The following is a 20,887-nucleotide window of genomic DNA, read 5'->3' on the forward strand; positions in this document are numbered from 1 at the left end:
TAGCTTAGGTCCGTTCATGCAGCTCTCAGAGAAGACAGGAACTGGGGCTCACTCATGGATTTTTTCTTTCCTTTCTAACACAAGCATTCAAAAATTATAATTAGAGAAAATGATTTGAGATTGGCCTCTTCACTGGGGACTGTCCTGTATAACAACACTACTAGGTGTACCAGCCTTCATCAGAACCGGTGCATATGAACCAGGAAGTGAGATGAAGGTTTTTTCCAGCACTTATGTGGATCTGTGTTATTTAAGGACTTCTTGTGACATGGACATTTTATTACCACCTCCTAATGATGGCGATCCTGAGCCTCTAAGGAATTAAGCACACATTTCCTATTTTTTTTTCCCCCAGTAAAGAACCTAAATCCATTATCCTATTGTAAGACTCATAAATGAATTAGAAAAGAAACTTCAACCATCAAAATGGTTAAAACATGATATATTAACCAAGAAACTTTTGAAAGGAAGATCTGGACCGTATCAGTGTTCTTACATTCAAAATTTATATGCAGATTTTCTCTGATTCAGAATTGGAGAACTACATTATCACCCAAAAGAAATTGCTTCATGAGAATCAGTCAGTCAGTCAGTTCACTTTAGTCGCTCAGTCATGTCTGACTCTTTGAGACCCCATGGACTGCAGCATGACGCCAGCCTTCCCTGTCCATCACCAACTCCCGGAGCCTGCTCAAACCCATGTCCATTGAGTCAGTGATGCCATCCAACCGTCTCATCCTCTGTCATCCTCTTTTCCTCCCGCCTTCAATCTTTCCCAGCATCAGGGTCTTTTCCAGTGAGTCAGTTCTTTGCATCAGGTGGCCAAAGTACTGAAGCTTCAACTTCAGCATCAGTCCTTCCAATGAATATTCAGGACTGATTTCCTTTGGGATTGATTGATTGGATCTCCTTGCAGTCCAAGGGACTCTCGAGAGTCTTCTCCAACACCACAGTTCAAAGCATCAATTCTTTGGCTCTCAGCTTTCTTTATGGTCCAACTCTCACATCCATACATGACTACTGGAAAAACCATAGCTTTGACTAGTTGGACCTTTGTAACCAAAATGATATCTCTGCTTTTTAAAACTCTGTCTAGGTTTGTCATGGCTTTTCTTCTGAGGAGCAAGAGTCTTAAATTTTATGTCTGTAGTCACCATCTGCAGTGATTTTGGAGCCAAAGAAAACAAAGTCTGTCACTGTTTCCATTGTTTCCCCATCTATTTGCCATGAAGTGATGGGACTGGATGCCATGATCTTAGCTTTTTAAATGTTGAGTTTTAAGCCAGCTTTTTCACTCTCCTCTTTCACTTTCATCAAGAGGCTCTTTAGTTCTTCTTCACTTCCGGCCATAAGGGTGGTGTCATCTGCCTATCTGAGGTTATTGATATTTCTCCTGGCAATCTTGATTCCAGCTTATGCTTCATCCAGCCTGGCATGATGTACTCTGCATATAAGTTAAATAAGCAAGGTGATAATATACAGCCTTGATGTACTCCTTTCTCAATTTGGAACCAGTCTATTGGTCCATGTCTGATTCTAACTATTGCTTCTTGACCTGCATACAGGTTTCTCAGGAGGCAGATAAGGTGGTCTCATAGTCCCATCTCTTGAAGAATTTTCCACAGTTTGTTGTGATCCACACAAAGGCTTTAGCATAGTCAATGAAGCAGAAGTAGGTGTTTTTCTGGAATTCTCTTGCTTTTTCTATGATGCAGCAGATGTTGGCAATTTGGTCTCTGGTACCTCTGCCTTTTCTAAATCCAGCTTGAACATCTACAGGTTCTCAGTTCATGTACTGTTGAAGCCTAGCTTGGAGAATTTTGAGCATTACTTTGCTAGCGTGTGAGATGAGTGCAATTGTGTGGTACTTTGAACATTCTTTGGCATGAGAGGAAAGTAGATCTGAAGGCTGAGGCAAAGGAGAATTCTAGGTCCCATAGAAGAGAAAACAGGTTAAAGTTGCAAATGTATAGAGGAAGACTCATGTACTGGCTAAAGGTGGGAATTGGGAAGTGTGTTGGGTTAGCCATGGTCTGTGAACATAGTAGCCCATATGTGTGGAGTCCAAAGGGAATGAGGATAAACAAGAAGCAGGGATGGAGGATGGAGAATATTCATGAGAATATTATACATTAATAAAAGCAGTTTGAAGCAAGCAAGATTCACCTTGCCCATGAACTTACCTAATTCTTTTGCCACCCCTGAGTTAGAGCTTTTGATGAGCTTCTTCTGGAATTGTTAGAATCATTCTTTTCTAATTATCCTGGAGAAACACATCTATTAGCTATAACCTGCCTTTTGTTCAATGTGAAAATCATGAAAGCAGCAAGCATTTAGTGAGATAAGATTTAATTAAAATGAATGATAAGACCTTCCCACCTCTGCTGGTGTTACTTCAATTTGTGTGACTGTAAATTCAATAAAGAAAAACATCCATCAGATCAGGGACTCTATATAAATAAAATCATTTGCAATAAAATGAAAAGATTTTTCCCCTGTAATACTGAGGAAATATTTTTAATTAAATGCTGTGGTGTCAGGGATTATATAATCAAGACAGACTTCTTGGAGTTCAGAATATGATACCAGTAATAAGAAGAAGATGAATCTAGATTCATGTGTGCATTCTTATTTCAATAGGAGAGCAAGGGGATGAAGAATTGCATTCATCCTCCCTAAAGAAGGCTACACTAATGATCCTTTATACCAACTCTGTTGTGTTTTACTTTTTTGTTTACCTACAGTCTCTCATTTTGGGTTGGATTTGTGAAAGTGAAAGTCACTTAGTCATGTCTGGCTCTTTGTGACCCCATGGAATTCTCCAGGCCACAATACTGGAGTGAGTAGACTTTCCCTTCTCCAGGGGATCTTCCTAACCTAGAGATCGGACCTAGGTCTCCCACACTGCAGGTGGATTCTTTACCAGCTGAGCCACAAGGGAAGGCCAAGAATACTGGAGTGGGTAGCCTATCCCTTCTCCAGTGGATCTTCCTGACCCAGGAATCAAACCAGGGTCTCCTGCATTGTGACTATCCACAAAAGTGTGTGAACTATAAAACAACCTATTAAGAGGAAAGTAGATCTGAAGGCTGAAGCAAAGGAGAATTCTAGGTCCTATGGAAGAGTAAACATAGGTTAAAATTACAGATGTATAGAGGAAGGCTCATGTACTGGCTAAAGGTGGGAATTGGGAAGTGTGTTGGGTTAGCCATGGTGTGTGAACATAGTAGCCCATTTGTGCGGAGTCCAAAGGGAATGAGGATAAATAGGAAACAGGGATGGAGGATGGAGATGGAGAGAGGTAATATGGAAGAGGGACCACATGCAAGAGTGATGTGCTAGGAGAGGAGCATTGAAGCAGGTGCCCACAGGTGGAGTTCTTCAGATCTGTCTCCCCATCTTGGGATCTTGAACATCAGATGGTGACAAAGGTCTTGAGAACTCAACAGTTCATCCCCAAAAGAGCAAAAGCTTCTGCTCAGGACTGACCTATGGATAGACCTAGAGCAATCAGACTGTTTGGACAGGCAGGACAGGGAGCTGGGGTTCTCTGTAAGGATCTGTACCTTTTACCTGGACCACGTGCAAGTGTACCTCCTGCCTGGTCCCCACATCCATCTGAGCAGTTGACCATCCCTGTCTCCAAGATTTGTGAAGGACCAGTGCAATCTTGCGGGCTTCCCTGATAGCTTAGTTGGTAAAGAATCTGCCTGCAATGCAGGCGATCCTGGTTTGATTCCTGGGTCAGGAAGTTCTGCTGGAGAAGGGATAGGCTACCCATTCCAGTATTCTTGGGCTTCCCTTGTGACTCAGCTGGTAAAGAATCTGCCTGCAATGTGGGAGACCTAAGTTCGATCTCTGGGTTGGGAAGATCCCCTGGAGAAGGGAAAGGCTACCCATTCCAATATTCTGACCCGGAGAATTCCATGGGCTCTGTATTCCACGGGGTCACAAAGAGTCGTACACAACTGAGTGACTTTCACTTTCACTTCACTTTCAGTGCAATCTTAATGGAAAAAAAGAGATTGAGGGTTTTGATGAGTTTGGTGGTGGTTTAGTCATTAAGCTGTGTCTGACTCTTGCGACCTCAGGGGCTGTAGCCTCCCAGGATCCTCTGTCCATAGGATTTCCGGGGAATCTTCCCAACCCAGGAATTGAACTCCAGTCTCCTGCATTGCAAGTGGACTCTTCACTGCTGAGCCATAAGGGAAGGTGGCTTTGATGATCTTCAGTTCAGTTGAGCTGCTCAGTCGTGTCTGACTCTTTAAGACCCCATGAATCGCAGCACGCAAGGCCTCCCTGTCCATCACCAACTCCTGGAGTTTACTCAAACTCATGTCCATCGAGTCGGTGATGCCATCCAGCCATCTCATCCTCTGTCATCCCCTTCTCCTCCTGCCCCCAACCCCTCCCAGCATCAGGGTCTTTTCCAGTGAGTCAACTCTTTGCATCAGGTGGCCAAAGTACTGGAGTTTCAGCTTCACTGGAAGCATCAGTCCTTCCAGTGAACACCCAGGACTGAGCTCCTTTAGAATGGACTGGTTGGATCTCCTTGCAGTTGAAGGGACTCTCAAGAGTCTTTTCCAACCCCACAGTTCAAAAGCATCAATTTTTCAGTGCTCAGCTTTCTTCACAGTCCAACTCTCACATCCATGCATGACCACTGGAAAAACCATAGTCTTGACTAGATGGACCTTTGTTGGCAAAGTAATGTCTCTGCTTTTTAATATGCTGTCTAGGTTGGTCATAACTTTCCTTCCAAGGAGTAAGCATCTTTTAATTTCATGGCTGCAGTCACCATCTGCAGTGATTTTGGAGCCCCAAAGAATAAAGTCTAACACTGTTTGTACTGTTTCCCCATCTATTTGCCATGAAGTGATGGGACCAGATGCCATGATCTTAGTTTTCTGAATGTTGAGCTTTAAGCCAACTTTTTCACTCTCCTTTTTCACTTTCATAGGAGGCTTTTTAGTTCCTCTTCACTTTCCCCAAGCCTAGTTTCTCATCTCCATCTATACATCCTGGTCCCTGAATCTAGCTTGTTATTTGATTTGTTGATTTTCTGTTTTTTTTTTTTTTGGGGATTTGTTGATTTTCATCGCTTTACTCAAATAGGAACTGAGACTGGGGCCCAGCCCCTCACTCCTCCTGTGTCACTGATATAGTCATTTTATCTGTTAAGTGGCTGTGCTGAACCCCTTCATTATTGGATAAGGATTCTCGAGTATCTGTTGTGTCACGTTAGATCTTACAACATTTAAATGTTTAAAGCCAACAACATAAATAATACAATCTTTGGGTTATAGCACATCTACTTTCATTTCCTCCTTTTTATTGACCTGAGGTCCAACAGGAAATCAAGTCATTAATAATGTAAATTTCTTGCCCAAGGTCAAAGAGATGGAAGAACCAGGAATAGCATCTTGGCAGGTCATGTAGTGTTTTTTTCTTACTATGCTACATGGTCATCTGTGGTTCAGTTTGACTGTAGTTTCTTTTATATAGAAGGGAGATCCTGGAACCAGATTTCCTGGGTTCACATTTTAACACTTTAGTTGATTAACTGGCAGAACTTGGTCTGTTTACTCACCCTCTCTGTGTCTCCATTTCCTCAAACATAAAATTGGAATAAGTGACAATGAGGGTATCTGCATTTTGCACCGCCCTTAGGCTAATGCCTGATATCCTTATAAGAAGAGGAGATTAAAAAAAAAGAAAGAAAAGGAGATTAGGACATAGACATAAACAAAGGGAGGATCATATGAAGACATAGGGAGAGAGGGCCATCTATAAGCCAAGAGATTTTCAAAGAAACCAACCCTGTGGACATCATGGATTTCCCAGGCCCCCATACTGTGAGAAAATAAATTTCTGTTGTTTAAGCCACCCAGCCCTGCTACTCTGTTATGGCAGCCCTGCCATTTGATATTGCTATCAAACTAATAGCAAGAACAGGAAAGAAACCCACAAGATGGTTGTTAGCACCCCAGTGTGGCATGGAATGGGCTTCTCTGGTGGCTCAGTGGTAAAGAATCCACCTGCAAATGCAGGAGGCTTGAGTTTGATCCCTGGGTCGGGAAGATCCCCTGGAGAAGGAAATGGCAACCCAGTCCAGTATAGCATCACTGACTGAATGATTGTGAATTTGAGCCAACTCAGGGAGATAGTGGAGGACAGAGGAGCCTGGTGGGCTACAATCTATGGGAGTCGGACATGACTTAGTGACTGAATAAAGTGACATGGAATCACTTGGAGGAGAATAGTGACATTAGGGGTTTATGGCTTATTTGGGACTGAAACCCAGGTCCAGCAGATGTAAGAGCTGAAGAGGCTATTGGAGGTTATCCCCTTCAGAGTCTCTCTCAATGGGCAAAGGCTGCCCTCTTCCGTTTTCTCAGGATGTTGTTTGAACCCTGCCCCTCATCGTTTGTGACTCAATTCCTTGCATTTCTCAATATGTTAAATTGTAAAGATCTCTTTGGAAGGAGACCAAATCTGCCTTCCTCTGCCTCTGAGAAGCTGTATGGCTTTGAGCAGGTGGCTTACATTCGCCAATCTGTTTCCTCTTTTGTGAAACAGAAAAACAATACCCATCCTGCAAGATGGCTGCAAAGATTAAGTGAATCCTTACAGGGTAGTTGGCATATGATGGGAGCTTTCTGCAGTAAATGATGGTTTTAAACCCTGCCCTGTCCCCATTGGCTTTCCATCGTCAGAAAAAGTTATCCCTGGTTTATCATCTTTGCTTTACATTTCAAAACGTAATTCGTAGTGAGTTTTCCTGCCCAGGGAACTTGAAGAAGACGTTGGGAAGCTTCTTTATTCTTCAGTGAATCCATCTCATCAATAATTTATACATCAAAATGTCCATTTTATTAAAGCTTTTTCTTTATCATTTTCTTTTGATGTAGCAAAGGAAATAACTAGGAGGCTAAATTGAATTTTAAAATAAGAGAAGTAGAATGGTGTGTCAATTACTTGTGGGATCAGGCGGATTTGTTTTTCCAGGAAATTCAATAGAAGATGAGTTTTCAATGACATCTGTTTTTTTTTTTAAAAGTCAAATGCTACTCCTGTTAGTGGATTAGAATTTTGCAGCAAATAAATACACAGATGTTGGTCAACAGGAGATCAAGGCTGATTACGTGAAAATCTCATGCCTAATGTATGCTGAGAGTGCATAAGTTGCAGTGATTTGGTTGGAAATTGTTTTTTTTTAATTTATTTTAATTGGAAGATAATTGATTTATAATGTTGTGTTGGTTTTTGCCATACATCAACATGAATCAGCCATAGGTATACATGTGTCCCCTCCATCTTGAACCTCCCTTCCACCTCCCATTTCATCCCAGTCCTCTAGGTTGTCCCAAGGCACCAGGTTGAGCTCTCTGTGTTATATAGAAGCTTCCCATTAGCTATCTGTTTTATACATGGTAATATATATGTTTTCAGCATTACTGTCTATTTGTCCCACCCTCTCCTGTCTCTGCACATAAGTTTGTTCTCTACGTCTGTATCATTGTTCCTGCCCTGGGAAACTGCTTGTGAACACTTCCGTTGTGCCAACCCATACATCCAATTTCAAGAAGAAAGTCTTCTACAAAATTTCCTGAAAGACATTTACTTTCTTCTCCCTGTGTAATTAAGTAGACTTCAAAGTCTTTTGGAAGGAAAGCGCGTGGCTATCTCATTCATTATCATTTCTATTTTTTAGAATTTACTATTTAAGCCAAAGAAATGAATTCTAGGAATTCTTGAATGTCAAGTCTTGAATTCAATGTTTAGATGATCTGCATGTTTTTTATTTAAAAATCAGGCTGCCTCATTTGCAATTAATGACCCGAAGAGAAGAGCAATAGTATATTTAAGACTAATGGGAAAATAAGATTATGAGCTATAAGCAATGAGAGTACGTTGTTTAAATGTGAATAATAGAGCAGTAAGACCCAGTCAATGGATGAGAATTTTAAAAATGTAATTCATAGCGAGTTTTCCTTTGAGATGGTTCACTGTGTTCCCAATAAGAGGCAACAGTTTGTCTCTATGGCTGGACTCCAGATGTTCTTGTGTGGCCTGGGATCAGAAAAATACATTTATAGGGACTTTAACATCCTAAATAGAATTCTCAGATAGTCTCTTAAATTTTATGTCGGAATAACCATTTCTGTCCCTTGAAATGCTAAATCTGGGTATAGTAAAAGTCTAAATTTCATGTGTCTAAAAGAACATGCTAGACTGATTGTCTGACCCTTTAGTTATAGCTCATCTATACTTAATGGAATGAAAATGTGTGCTATAGTTACAGCTTTTTATCAAAGTTTTAGTGTTTGTCAACTATGTACTTTCAGACCTGAATGACCAGCTGCTCTGGTTCCTCAAGTTGGAATAATAGGTCCTTGGCTTAGAATGGCAGGGATGAGGCTTCTGTGACCTCCGCCTCCACAGATTCTGGGTCAGTGCATTTGGGATGATGGACACCTCAGGCTAGAATCTGATGCTGCATTGTTCCATGAGTTAGGATTCATCACCTTCCTTGCCTGAAGTCCATTTAGAGCAACATAAGCACTTGATCAAGGAGCTACAGAGAGCCCTTACTGGGGGGATCATTTTCATGGACAATACTCCTCTATTCAGTCAGTTCAGTTCAGTCACTCAGTCGTGTCTGACTGTTTGTGACCCCATGGACGGCAGCACGCCAGGACTCCCTGTCCATCACCAACTCCGAGAGTCCAGCCAAACTCATATCCACTGAGTTGGTGATGCCATCCAGTCATCTCATCCTCTGTCATCCCCTTCTCTTCCTGCCCTCAATCTTTCCCAGCATCAGGGTCTTTTCAAATGAGTCAGCTCTTCACATCAGGTGGCCAAAGTATTGGAGTTTCAGCTTTAGCATCAGTCCTTCTAATGAACACCCAGGACTGATCTCCTTTAGGATGGACTGGTTGGATCTCCTTGCAGTCCAAGGGACTCTCAAGAGTCTTCTCCAGCACCACAGTTCAAAAGCATTAATTCTTTGGCCCTCAGCTTTCTTTATAGTCCACCTCTCATATCCATACATGACCAATGGAAAACCAATAGCCTTGCCTAGATGGACCTTTGTTGGCAAAGTAATGTCTCTGCTTTTTAATATGCTGTCTAGGTTGGTCATAAGTTTCCTTCTAAGGAGTAAATGTCTTTTAATTTCATGGCTGCAATCACTATCTGTAGTGATTTTGGAGCCCAGAAAAATAAAGTGAGCCACTGTTTCCACTGTTTCCCCATCTATTTTCCATGAAGTGATGGGACCAGATGCCATGATCTTAGTTTTCTGAATGTTGAGCTTTAAGCCAACTTTTTCACTCTCCTCTTTCACTTTCATCAAGAGGCTCTTTAGTTCTTCTTCGCTTTCTGCCATAAAGGTGGTGTCATCTGCATACCTGAGGTTATTGATATTTCTCTTGGCAATCTTGATTCCAGCTTGTGCTTCATCCAGCCCACCGTTTTCTCATGATATACTCTGCATATAAGTTAAATAAATGCAGTGACAGTATACAGCCTTGGCATACTCCTTTCCCGATTTGGAACCAGTCTGTTGTTCCATGTCCAGTTTTAACTGTTGCTTCCTGACCTGCATACAGATTTCTCAAGAGGCAGGTCAGGTGGTCTGGTATTCCCATCTCTTTCAGAATTTTCCACAGTTTATTGTGATCCACACAGTCAAAGTCTTTGGCATAGTCAATAAAGCAGAAATAGATGTTTTTCTGGAGCTCTCTTTGTTTTTCAATGATCCAGTGGATGTTGGCAATTTGATCTCTGGTTCCTCTGCCTTTTCTAAAACCAGCTTGAACATCTGGAAGTTCACGGTTCACATATTGCTGAAGCCTGGCTTGGAGAGTTTTTGAGCATCACTTTACTAGCGTGTGAGATGAGTGCAATTGTGCAGTAGTTGAGCATTCTTTGGCATTGCCTTTCTTTGGGATTGGAATGAAAACTGACCTTTTCCAGTCCTGTGGCCACTGCTGAATTTTCCAAATTTGCTGGCATATTGAGTGCAGCACTTTCACAGTATCATCTTTTAGGATTTGAAATAGCTCAACTGGAGCTCCTCTATTAACTGGGAGCAAAAAGATCCCAGAACTTTCCAACCTTAGGAAATAGACTCTACTTCTTGAGGAAGTATTTTAGGAGATTGAGGAATACTAGTTTAGGAGATCTTCTGAATTTTCACCCAGAGCTCTGTAAGCAGGAATTCCACTCTCCCAGCCATGACCTGGGCTGGGTGTACCCTACTTATGACCCTGGCATGCTGGGCAAGCTGAGAGGCGGTCACACCTTCCCTTGGCATTGGAATGACTGAGCCTCCTTTTTTAAAGATGACTGGGTTGTTCAGAGGGAAATATGCTCAGTTTCGTGATTCCTTTTGTCCTCAGAAGAAGACCTGTCAGTCCCTTAGGCCAAGCAGAGCTTTTCCTGCACTTGGATGTGAAATGAATTTCTGGAGGGGGACTTCATATACAGGGACCTGGTGATGTACACGCAATGTTTTCCACAACATCTCTATGCTAAATGCAATCATACAGCCCACGGGGAGGAGCTGGACACAGGATACTGAAATGTGATTCTAATGTTTCAGAGTTTTATCTTTCCTTTCTTGAGATTTGGCCAAACTCTTAAAATAAAAACAGCAAATCTTTTATTCTGAAAAATTTCATCATATTTGAAAGTAGAGAAAGCCGTTTGGCAAACCACCATGTCTGCATTGCCTAGTTTCAGCAATTATCAACTCATTAGCCCAAGTTTTGACCTTGCAGATGTTCAGACATTTAACTCTGGATTGCCCAGGTGTTGTTTGGAATCAGGCTGGTCCATGACAGAAGTTGAAATTGGCTTTGCACGTGCATTAGCCAAGAGAGGCTTAAATCATCTCCTTTCCATTATCAGAGCTTTAGCTCCCCCCCCTTTTTTTTATTGGTTTGGGATTGTCCTTCTAATCCTTTTCAGCATCGCTTTTAGTATGAAGGTGTGGATGAAGAATGCATAAGTGGCTGTGATTCTACCTTAATAAAACACAAAACCATCAAAAATGGACAAGGAAGTAGGAGAAGAGGACCCTTGTCCTGCACAGAACTCTTACACAAGTCTGCCTTTAAGGAGTGGACTATCAAGTCAGCTTAATTCAGTGAACACTCAAATGTCTATCATGTATGCAGACACCAGGGACCCCCAGTTCTGGTGAAGAACTTACAAAGTTTCCAACTCCGTCCATGATTGACTGAGCACTTTATGTAGGAGAGATGCATTCAGCCCTCAGGAAGGACATTTTTACTCTATTTTAACATTGTATTTGAATAAATTTTGTATTATTCTTACAACTGAAGGAAATTAGGACCAGTGAACCAAGAGAACAGTCAATGATGCTGATAGGGAAGACAGCCAGATAGCAAGGAAGAAGGTAGAAAAACTATAGAAATCTAGAGTAAGAAATCAAATACAGCTGTTGTTGGGGCTATTTTAAAGCAAGGGTGAAGGGCATCCTCATGTGGGTCTGTGGTACCCACGGATGATCATGGTGATGATTGGACAGTATGTGAGTGGAATAGGATTTGGAATTGGATGATACGAGTTTAAGCCTTGACCCTACACTTACCAGCTGAAACACCTTAAGCAATTTATCTCACCTTTCCGTTGGGTCTGTTCTCAACTCCTAAAATGGATCTGGGAGGACTCACCTGACAGAAATGGTGAAGATTAAAGAGATAATTCAATATGAGTAAGCTCTATAAACAATGAGCTTCCGTGTCTAGTTGGCTGAGTTTTCTCTGTTCATACTGATGTTACTGGGACAACAAAAAGAGATGTGTGTTTTCTATACACTTTGTTTGAGGGAGCAAGTATATAAGAATTGATAAATTCTGACTCTGAAAGAGAGAAATAAAGCTCCTCAAAAAAATTCTCTTGGAGGCTTCCATGGTGGCTCAGTGGTAAAGAATTCACCTACCAACACAGGAGATGTGGATTCGATTTCTGATCTGGGAAGATCTCACATATGGCAGAGCAACTAAACCCAGCTGCCACAACTACTTAATCTTTGCTCCAGAGCCTGGGAGCTGCAGCTCCTGAGCCCATATGCCTGAACTCCTGAAGCACACACACCCTAGAGCCTGTGATCCGAAATAAGAGAAACCACCACTATGAGAAGCCCAAGCCCGGCCATGGGAGCATAGCCCCCATTCACCACAATGAGAGGAAAGCTTGAGGGCGGCAACGAAGATGCAACACAACAAATAAATTAAATAAATAGATAAATAAAAGACCAAATTTGCTCTCAGGACTTCCCTGGTGGTCCAGTGATTGGGACTCTGCTCTTCCACTGAAGAGGACAACAGGTTGATCTTTGGCTGGGGAACTAACATGCCACAAGCCACGTGGTGCAGCCAGAAAAAAACCCAGGACATAGGTTGGTGCTATCAGAGTGGGTTAAACTTCCCAAGGTTGGTAGAATCGTTTACAAATGTCAGTAATTGAACACATTATTTTTATGACAAATACATTAAAAATAGAGTTTCCTAATAAATATTTATGGCCCCTTATAATTCAAAGTCTTGAAACTATTTTTTAAAAATCCTGTTAATATTATAGGAAAGCTCTTCATTCTTTCCAAATGGACTTTGGAATCCAAGTGGACTTTAGAAGAGATCTAACTTTATGGGCAGCTTGGCACAGAATACACAAAGATATGACTAAAATTTTATGGTCACGAGTATGTAAACTGTTAATTGTCTTCCTCATCCATCAATCAAAGTTTAATTTTAATCAATCAGTTTGGTGCTTTGCTTGGTCAAAAGCTATTGTTTCAGCAGTTTCTTAACATTTCTGTTAAGTTTCTTGCTCAAAACAGAACAAAATACGTGGCTTTCATTTTAGCATTGAATTCATTCAATTATACTTCAAATATATATATATATATGTGTGTGTATATATATACACACACATAAATTCAGTCAATATTAACTCAAAGATATTTGATTTGGGGCTTTCCATAATTTATTTTCACAAGCGACATATTTTCCTGGAACATGCCAGATGAATTATGTGCAAAATGAATCCCTTGAATGACCAAAGAAATTTATCTGCAAAATGGAATGACTGGATGCAAACCAAGTAAATTTTAGAGGACAGCTGCCAAAAATAATGACATGGAGTGATTTATTACAATGCTGAGGCCCAGTTTGGAACTGTGCACAGTATATGCACAGCTTTTACATTCAAAGGCGGTCACAACTCCGTGGAGATGCACAAGGGGATCTGGACAGCCCCCTGCAAATATCAAAGTTGTGCACCGTTGTCCATTTGAGCGAGGACAAGATTTCCCATAGAAAATAGCTCTATTTTTTATTTTAAAATTTTTATCAATTATTTTATTTTTATTATTTTATTTATTTACTTAATTTTTTATTAAACATTTTATTATTTTTATAGTCGATTTACTATATTGTGTTAGATTCTGGTATACAGCAGTGATTCAGTTATATGTATATGTATACATATATATTCTTTTTCATATTCTTTCCATTATGGTTTATTACAAGATATTGAATATAGTTCCCTGTGCTATTCAGTAGGCCCTTTTTGTTGATCTGTTTTATACATGGTAGTTTGTGTCTGCTAATCCCAAACTCCTAATTTATCCCTCCCCCACCTCTTTTCTGTTTGGTTGGTGATGACAAGTTTGTTTTCTATGTCTGTGAGTCTGTTTATGTTTTGTAAATAAGTTTGTTTGTATCATATTTTAGATTCCATATATAAGTGATAGCATATGGTAGTTGTCTTTCTTTTTTTTGACTTACTTCACTCATTATGATAATCTCTGGGTCCATCCATGTTGCTGCAAATGGTATTATTTTGTTCTTTTTTATGGCTGAGTAATATTCCATTGCATATTTGTACCACATCTTCTTTTTTCCTACAAAAAAAAAAGGAAAGATTGATTGATTTTATTATTTTGCTGTGGTGGGTCTTCATTGCTGCATGTGGGCTTTCTCTAGTTGTGGTGAGTGGGGGTAGTCTTCGTTGCAGTGTGCAGACTGCTCATTGCGGGGGCTTCTCTTGTGGAGCACGGTCCCTAGGTCCGCATGCTTCGGTAGCTGTGGCTTGAGGACTTAGAGCTCAGGCTCAGTAGCTGAGGTTCACAGGCTTAGTCGCTCCACAGCATGGGGGATGTTCCCAGACCCGGGATCAAACTCGTGTCCCCTGCTTTGCAAAGTGGACTCTTAACCATTGGACCATGAGGGAAGCCCCTGTACCACATGTTTTTTTAATCATCTGTTGATGGACATTTTGTTTGCTTCCGTGTCTGGGCTATTGTGAATAGTGCTGCAGTGAACATTGAGGTGCATGGATCTTTTCGAATTGGAGCTTCCTACAGATTTATGCCCATGAATGGGTTGGCTAGATCATATGGCAACTCTATTTTCAGTTTTTGAGGAACCTCCATACTGTTTTCCATGGTGGCTGCATCAATGTACATTCCTACCAACAGTGTAGAAGGGTTCCCTTTTCTCCACGCTCTCTAGCATTTGTCATTTGTAGGCTTTTTAATGATGGCCATTCTGACTGGTGTGAGGTGGTACCTCATTGTAATTTTGGTTTGCATTTCCCTAATAATTAGCAATATGAACATCTTTTCATGTGCCTATTGGCCATCTGTAAATAGATGCCTTTCTTTGGAGAAGTATCTGTTTAGGTAGAAGACAGTTCCAGAAAAGGAGTTTTCCTAATTACAAGGCTGCTTTTCTAATAGTCCTTGATGAGCTTTCCTCAGCATGCAACTATTAATAGTCTCTACAAACACACACAAAAGGAAAAAAAAAAAACCTCACAACATCATGAAAAAAACAGGAATCAATTACTGCTAGAATGTAGAGGGAACTTCCATTTGCCACAAGGAGGTGTGAGATGATAGGAAAAGAAGGCAGACAATTTATCTTTAACTTCAGTAGAAAAAGCTGCTGCTCTTATTTCTGTTGTTCTGGTTCCTAAGATATAATTGAAGAGTGTATCCTTAAACTAAAGAGGTCTTGATTTTGTAGTTTGTAAGGATTTGTTACATTCTCTCAACAACAACAAACTCAACTAACAGAAGAAATACACCTACATAAAATCTGGCTGTTTTGGTTGAGCTAAATGTCATGTTTGACTGTTTGACTTCTTGATTGGTTGCTGAAATCAGAGTTCCATCCACTCCTGGCTCAGCCCCTTGTGACAAGGGGCACCCTTTTATGGTGTAAGGGCTTCCCTGGTGGGTCAGATGGTAAAGAAATCGCCTGCAACGCGGGAGATCAAGGTTCAATCCCTGGGTTGGGAAGATCCCCTGGAGAAGGGGATGGCTATCCACTCCATATTCTGGCTTGGAAAATTCCATGAACTGTATAGTCTATGGGGTCGCAAAGAGTAGGACTCGACTGAGTGACTTTCACTTTCACTTTTATGGTGTAAACTATGATTTCACCAGGCAAGGGACAGTTTTTCTTAGAAAAGGAGTCTGTGGGGATAGGGCATGTTAGATGGAAGTCACAGAAATATAAGTAGAATGCAGTCATAAAATACAAATAGAATAAAAATACAAGAAGAATTCAGCCATAAAACAGGTTGACTTGATGACCTCTGTGGACTTTTCTTCTAGGAATATAAGAAGTCATTAGTAGGGAATTTAAACATTCAGTTCATATACTGCTAGGTTAGAGATAAAAAGTTGATTTTTAAAAATAGAAGCTAAGGTGTGTGTGTGTGTGCTCAGTCATGTTCAACCCTTTGTGATGCCATGGGCTATAGCCCACCAGGCTCCTCTGTCCATGGAATTTTCCAGGCAAAAATACTGAAGTGGCAGCTCTTTCTACTCCAGGAAGTTAAAATGGCATTTGATAAAATTTGATTGTCATTCCAAGTGTTCTACTTAGTGGTGAATTTTTGTAAATTTCCCTTTGAAATCAAAGTTATTCTGAATCTGCACCAGTGTAACCATGAAGACTAGAGAAGGCAACATTATGATTTGCAAATGCTGTTCCCTTCTTTTGGGGAGGGAAGTTGTTTTATCTAGAAAAGCCAAGAGAATCAACTGAAACTTTGACCTGAATCAACTGAAACCTCTGACTCTGAGAGGCAAGGCGAAGACAGGCGCTAGCATTTCACTCATCAGTGATAATCCCTAGCTGGTATGATGGGAATTACAAGAAAGGAATGAGGAAAGAATCTCATTGGCAATAGCTACAAAGAAACCTAAACTTTTAGGAGTAAATTAATCAAGAGATGGACGAGAAATAGAAAACTTGATTAAGAGACAAAAAATCAAAGAGAAGAAAGAGCAACCTTTTTGTTTTTTTAGGACAGAAGATGTGGTGTAGTGCTTGGTGGGGCGGAGAAGGCAATGGCACCCCACTCCAGTACTCTTGCCTGGAAAATCCCATGGATGGAGGAGCCTGGTAGGCTGCAGTCCATGGGGTTGCAAAGAGTCGGACATGGCTGAGCGACTTCACTTTCACTTTTCACTTTCATGCATTGGAGAAGGAAATGGCAACCCACTCCTGTGTTCTTGCCTGGAGAATCCCAGGGACGGGGGAGCCTGCTTGGCTTCTGTCTATGGGGTCGCACAGAGTCAGACACGACTGAAGCGACTTAGCAGCAGCAGCAGCTTGGTGGGGAGGTGGGTACTGGGTGAGATCCTGAGAGTGTCTATAAGACCAAGGGACCACCTCCTCCCCGCCCCCCCAAGGCCCCTCCTCCACCACAGAGAGAGGGAGGCGGGCCTGGGAATAGCTGTGGGCGGGGCTTTGAAACACTCGCCTGATGTGGGGCTTGGGGAAAGCTGGAAAAGGTGCTTTGGGCTGGTTTGTTTGTTTTTTTTTTTCAAACTTTGAACTTTCTATTTTGAATTGGGGTATAGCCAGTTAACAATGCTGTGGTAGTTTCAGATGAACAGTGAAGGGACTCAGCCATACATATACATGTATTTATTCTCCCCAATTTTGTTTTGATTTTTTTTAAGCAGTAAACTTTATTTATACCATTCTCCTTTGCCTCCTCCCTTCTATTCTTCATGAGAATCTGCAGTCCCATCTACATAGGCTTTGGACCCAGATCTGTGTCTGTTTTAGACACATCACCCTCAGGCCAGCATTAGGAAGAGAGCAGGAAGGCTCAGTTTATTGAGATTATACAACTGCCTCAGAAATGAAGTGTCCAATCAAATTCACTTCTCTGGGGACTTCCCTGGTGGCCCAGTGGTTAAGGCTTCAGACCCTGGAGGGGGGACTAAGATCCCACATGCTACAGAGCAGCTAAGCCCACGCACCGATAGGAAAGACCCCATGTGCTGCAAATAAGACCCAACACAGCCAAATAGATAAGTAAATAGATATAAAAATTCAGTTCGCTGGGTCTGAGTTATGGTCCTTTACTAGTAAAACAAATCAAATGAAATGGTTCCTATTATTTTCCCTTACACTCAGTTAATCTACGTGGTTGTATGTTGAAGTTGATTTCCAGGGTGATTCGATAAATTCTCTCAGTGCTCCAGAAAGGCGAGCGTGGTAACACATTTGGTGATGATGTGTTCCACATGCTATCTGTGCTGAAGGCTTTTAGTTGGAGTGACATCTAATTTAATGGCTGTAGCGCGATATACTGCTCTAGCAAAATTGTCATTTCCATATCAGGTCTGCAAAACTTTATTTTTCTGCCTAAAATAATTATTATTTCCATTTCTGGTTTAGGAAGATTAAAAACCATTGGGATACATATCAATAAAAAGACATGTTTGAAATGAAACTGTAAAGAAATAGACTGTTCCTCTGAAAGCTTTGATTTTGGTCAGATCATGGTATAAGTGATATGATAAAAACACTCAGTGTTGGTATAATTATAAAAATGAGAGGTATGTTTGCACTTCGAGTTTCACAGTTAACACACACATTTTAGAGGGCTCAGGTAATACATACTGTATGTTTGTGTTTTAGGCAACATTTTCCTGTAACTGTGATGATCCATACACGGGTACTTTCTGTGAAGAATTTGATGCCTGCCAGAAGAAACCCTGTCAGAACAACGCCAGCTGTCTTGACGCAAAGCAAAAGCAAGATGGTGGCAACTTCACCTGTGTCTGCCTTGCTGGTAAGGTTTCCATAGGTCAGAGTTACTATGTGTCTCTCTGTAGACCAGACACTTATTAATTAACAATGGTCAGGCAATACATTGTCCAGCTGTTGGACAGGTGCCTCCCAGGTCTCATTTAGTTCCATCAGTCCAGCTTTATGTCACTGGGAATAGAGGAAGGAAGTTGCCTTGGGGATAAACATTGTGTCCCTTGGCTGTTTTTCTGATGTTAGGATGCTTCTGTCTTAGCATTCCACCATTTCTGCTCTGGGACCATGATATTCCTGGTTGAACAGAGGCCTGGATATTTCAAAGACAATTCTTCAAATATGTTCTGAGTGTGGGCTGGTGCTATGCTGGCTGATTTAGCTAAGTTACTTAAGAAGAATTTAGGCTAAACTATGCAGGTGGGTAGGTAATGCCACCCAATCCTCTCGTTTGTTTAGTTTCCTGTTGTTCATGTATGTTCATTAATTCAAGTTCCTGGAACACCATCCTGCACAATTGGGCAAGTTTTCAATACTCCCTGGTTAGTATGGGGGATTCACTGACCCTGCATGAGACTTTCACATCCTCAGATTACAAAGGGTGACTCCTAAGAAAGTGCAGTGGACAGGGTGTCCACAGACTTCTGTTCTCTTGTAGGCATCTTATTGACTTACTGCTCAGCCAAATCGGTTATAAACCCTTGAGCAGGAAATGGCATTTTACTGGTGAACATTTTGATATAACAGTTTCTATGCAGCTTAAAAGCAAACACCAAGTTATTCCCTTTTTTAGCATCAATAATATGTAAAACTGACATCATCTTCTCCTTTCCATCTCATCCTCTTGCCAACCTCTGCCACTGGGCAGGGATTCAGGGTGATGTAAGGGCTGGGGATGGAGAGACGGAGGGAGTGAAGTGGGAGTTGGGGCGATTAACTGCAGAAATTCATAAACAAAGAAGTAAAAGTTCTTCACTCATCTATCCCAGCTCAAACTTTATAAGGTCATAAGGGTAGGTTAATAGTTTGGTTGATGTTTTCCAGACCAGTGTTTGTGTGTGTGTGTATCTATGTGTGAGTATGGATATTTCCCTTGCAGATCAAATGATTGTTTTTCTGTATGCTAAAAAAAGCGATTATAATATACATACTGCTCTACAACTTACTTTTTTCAGTGTTTACCAGTCGATCATAAGTGTACTTCCATGTCAGTATATATAGAGCTACCTTATTCATTTTTATTAATTCCATCGCATGTTTCCTAACATTGTATGTCCAGGCCAAACTGCTGCCTATTTGCTGTCTCTGCTCGTATGTTCCAGGCCACCTTAAGCTCAGTCATTCCAAAACTGAGTTCACTGTATCCCCAGCTCCACACAGCTCAGCTTCCGGTGTTCCATTTGTTTCTACCAGCCAGACTTCTACAAGTGACCCTGGGTGCCCCCCACCTCCTGCTCTTCCTGCCTCCAAGTGTTTTCCATCTTTCCCCCTAAAAACTTTTCAAATCACCCCCCTCTCTGCAGACCCATCGCCACTGCCTTTGCCCCTTGTCTATGTGACCGAGACAACCTCTCACATCATCTCTGTGTTTGCTCTTGTCCATGCCACACACTGGAGCCAGAGCAACCACGCCGAAGTGAGCCCTGGTTCTCATTATGTCAGTTCCCTGACCCAGGCTCTCCGTTCTCCTGGGTGATTATTTTCCACTGCAGATCTGATCTGGTGTTGTTGCTTTCCACTTAATCCCCTTCTTCCCAGGGCTCTTGGGATGAAGGCCAGAATCCTCTGCCTCATTCTCCTCCGTGATCTGTCACTCACCCACCTTTCCAGCCCCATCTCGCCCCCCTGCTCCCCGTTCTCAGGGACCAGCCACCTTGGCTTTCATCTCGCTGGGTGCTCGAGCTGCTGCAGGACCTTGTCCGCTTCTTTGTGCCTGGACAGCCCTCCCTGCTGCCTCCCTTTGGCCAGGTTTCTATTTTGGATCTTGTAAATACCCCCTTTCCGTAGGAAGCCTCAGTTAAATGCTTCAATCCAGGTCTTCTTCCCTTTTCCTCTTTTGTAGCTGGGTGTTCCTTTCCTTCACAGCCCTCCCCTGTGTGCACGTGTGATTCTTTGATTTCTGCCTGTCTCCCTACCTGAATCAATCCCATGAGTGCGCAGCCTGAATTATTTCTGTTCTACATCGTGTCCCACCATGTCTGATGAGTCCTGGACACTCAAGACAATGTGCTGATGAGGTGAATTAATGAAAGGGTATGAACATGGCCTGATGTTTTAAACTGTTCCTCTATTGATGAATCTTGAAGAGAGTTTGAATTTCTTTGTTATAAGTGATGCTAGGATGAATCAAAATCCTTCTATACATAGTCTCAATCAGAACTGATAGGTGGAGTTTGTCACTGTTTGAACTGAAATGATTTCTGTTTGATGTTTTTTTTTTTTTTTCTTTTTTACCCAAGTCTGTTCTCAGAGGAGACTTTTCTTTTTTTAAAGAATGCAGGTGCACAGAATTGGAATGACCATAATGCTTGGTTTGTGATACTCTCTATTCTTGTCCATAGCATACTTTTATCTATTTGCTTACCTATTTCAATATACAGTAATCAGTGGTGGAACCGCCACTATAACCAGAAGTTAGACCTGATAACTAACTATATAGTCTCCTCACCAGCCAGTCTCTCAGTCTCTATTCCCCATCCAAAGTTAACAGTCACCCTGAATCTTGAGTTGATCCTTCCTTTGTCTTCCGTTTTATATGATCTTAATGTTTATGT

General features: G+C 41.5%; 1 protein-coding gene across 1 annotated transcript in view; it reads left to right on the forward strand.

Annotated features, from left to right (window-relative positions):
• Positions 1 to 20,887, forward strand: part of DNER (delta/notch like EGF repeat containing) — a 377,854-nt gene that overhangs the window by 215,127 nt on the left and 141,840 nt on the right. The window contains exon 6 of the mRNA XM_043445991.1: positions 17,991 to 18,144. Within this exon, the coding sequence (XP_043301926.1) occupies positions 17,991 to 18,144 (154 nt within the window). The remainder of the gene's footprint in view (positions 1 to 17,990; positions 18,145 to 20,887) is intronic.

Source organism: Cervus canadensis, chromosome 24 (assembly GCF_019320065.1).
Source record: "Cervus canadensis isolate Bull #8, Minnesota chromosome 24, ASM1932006v1, whole genome shotgun sequence".
NCBI classification, from domain to species: Eukaryota; Metazoa; Chordata; class Mammalia; order Artiodactyla; family Cervidae; genus Cervus; species Cervus canadensis.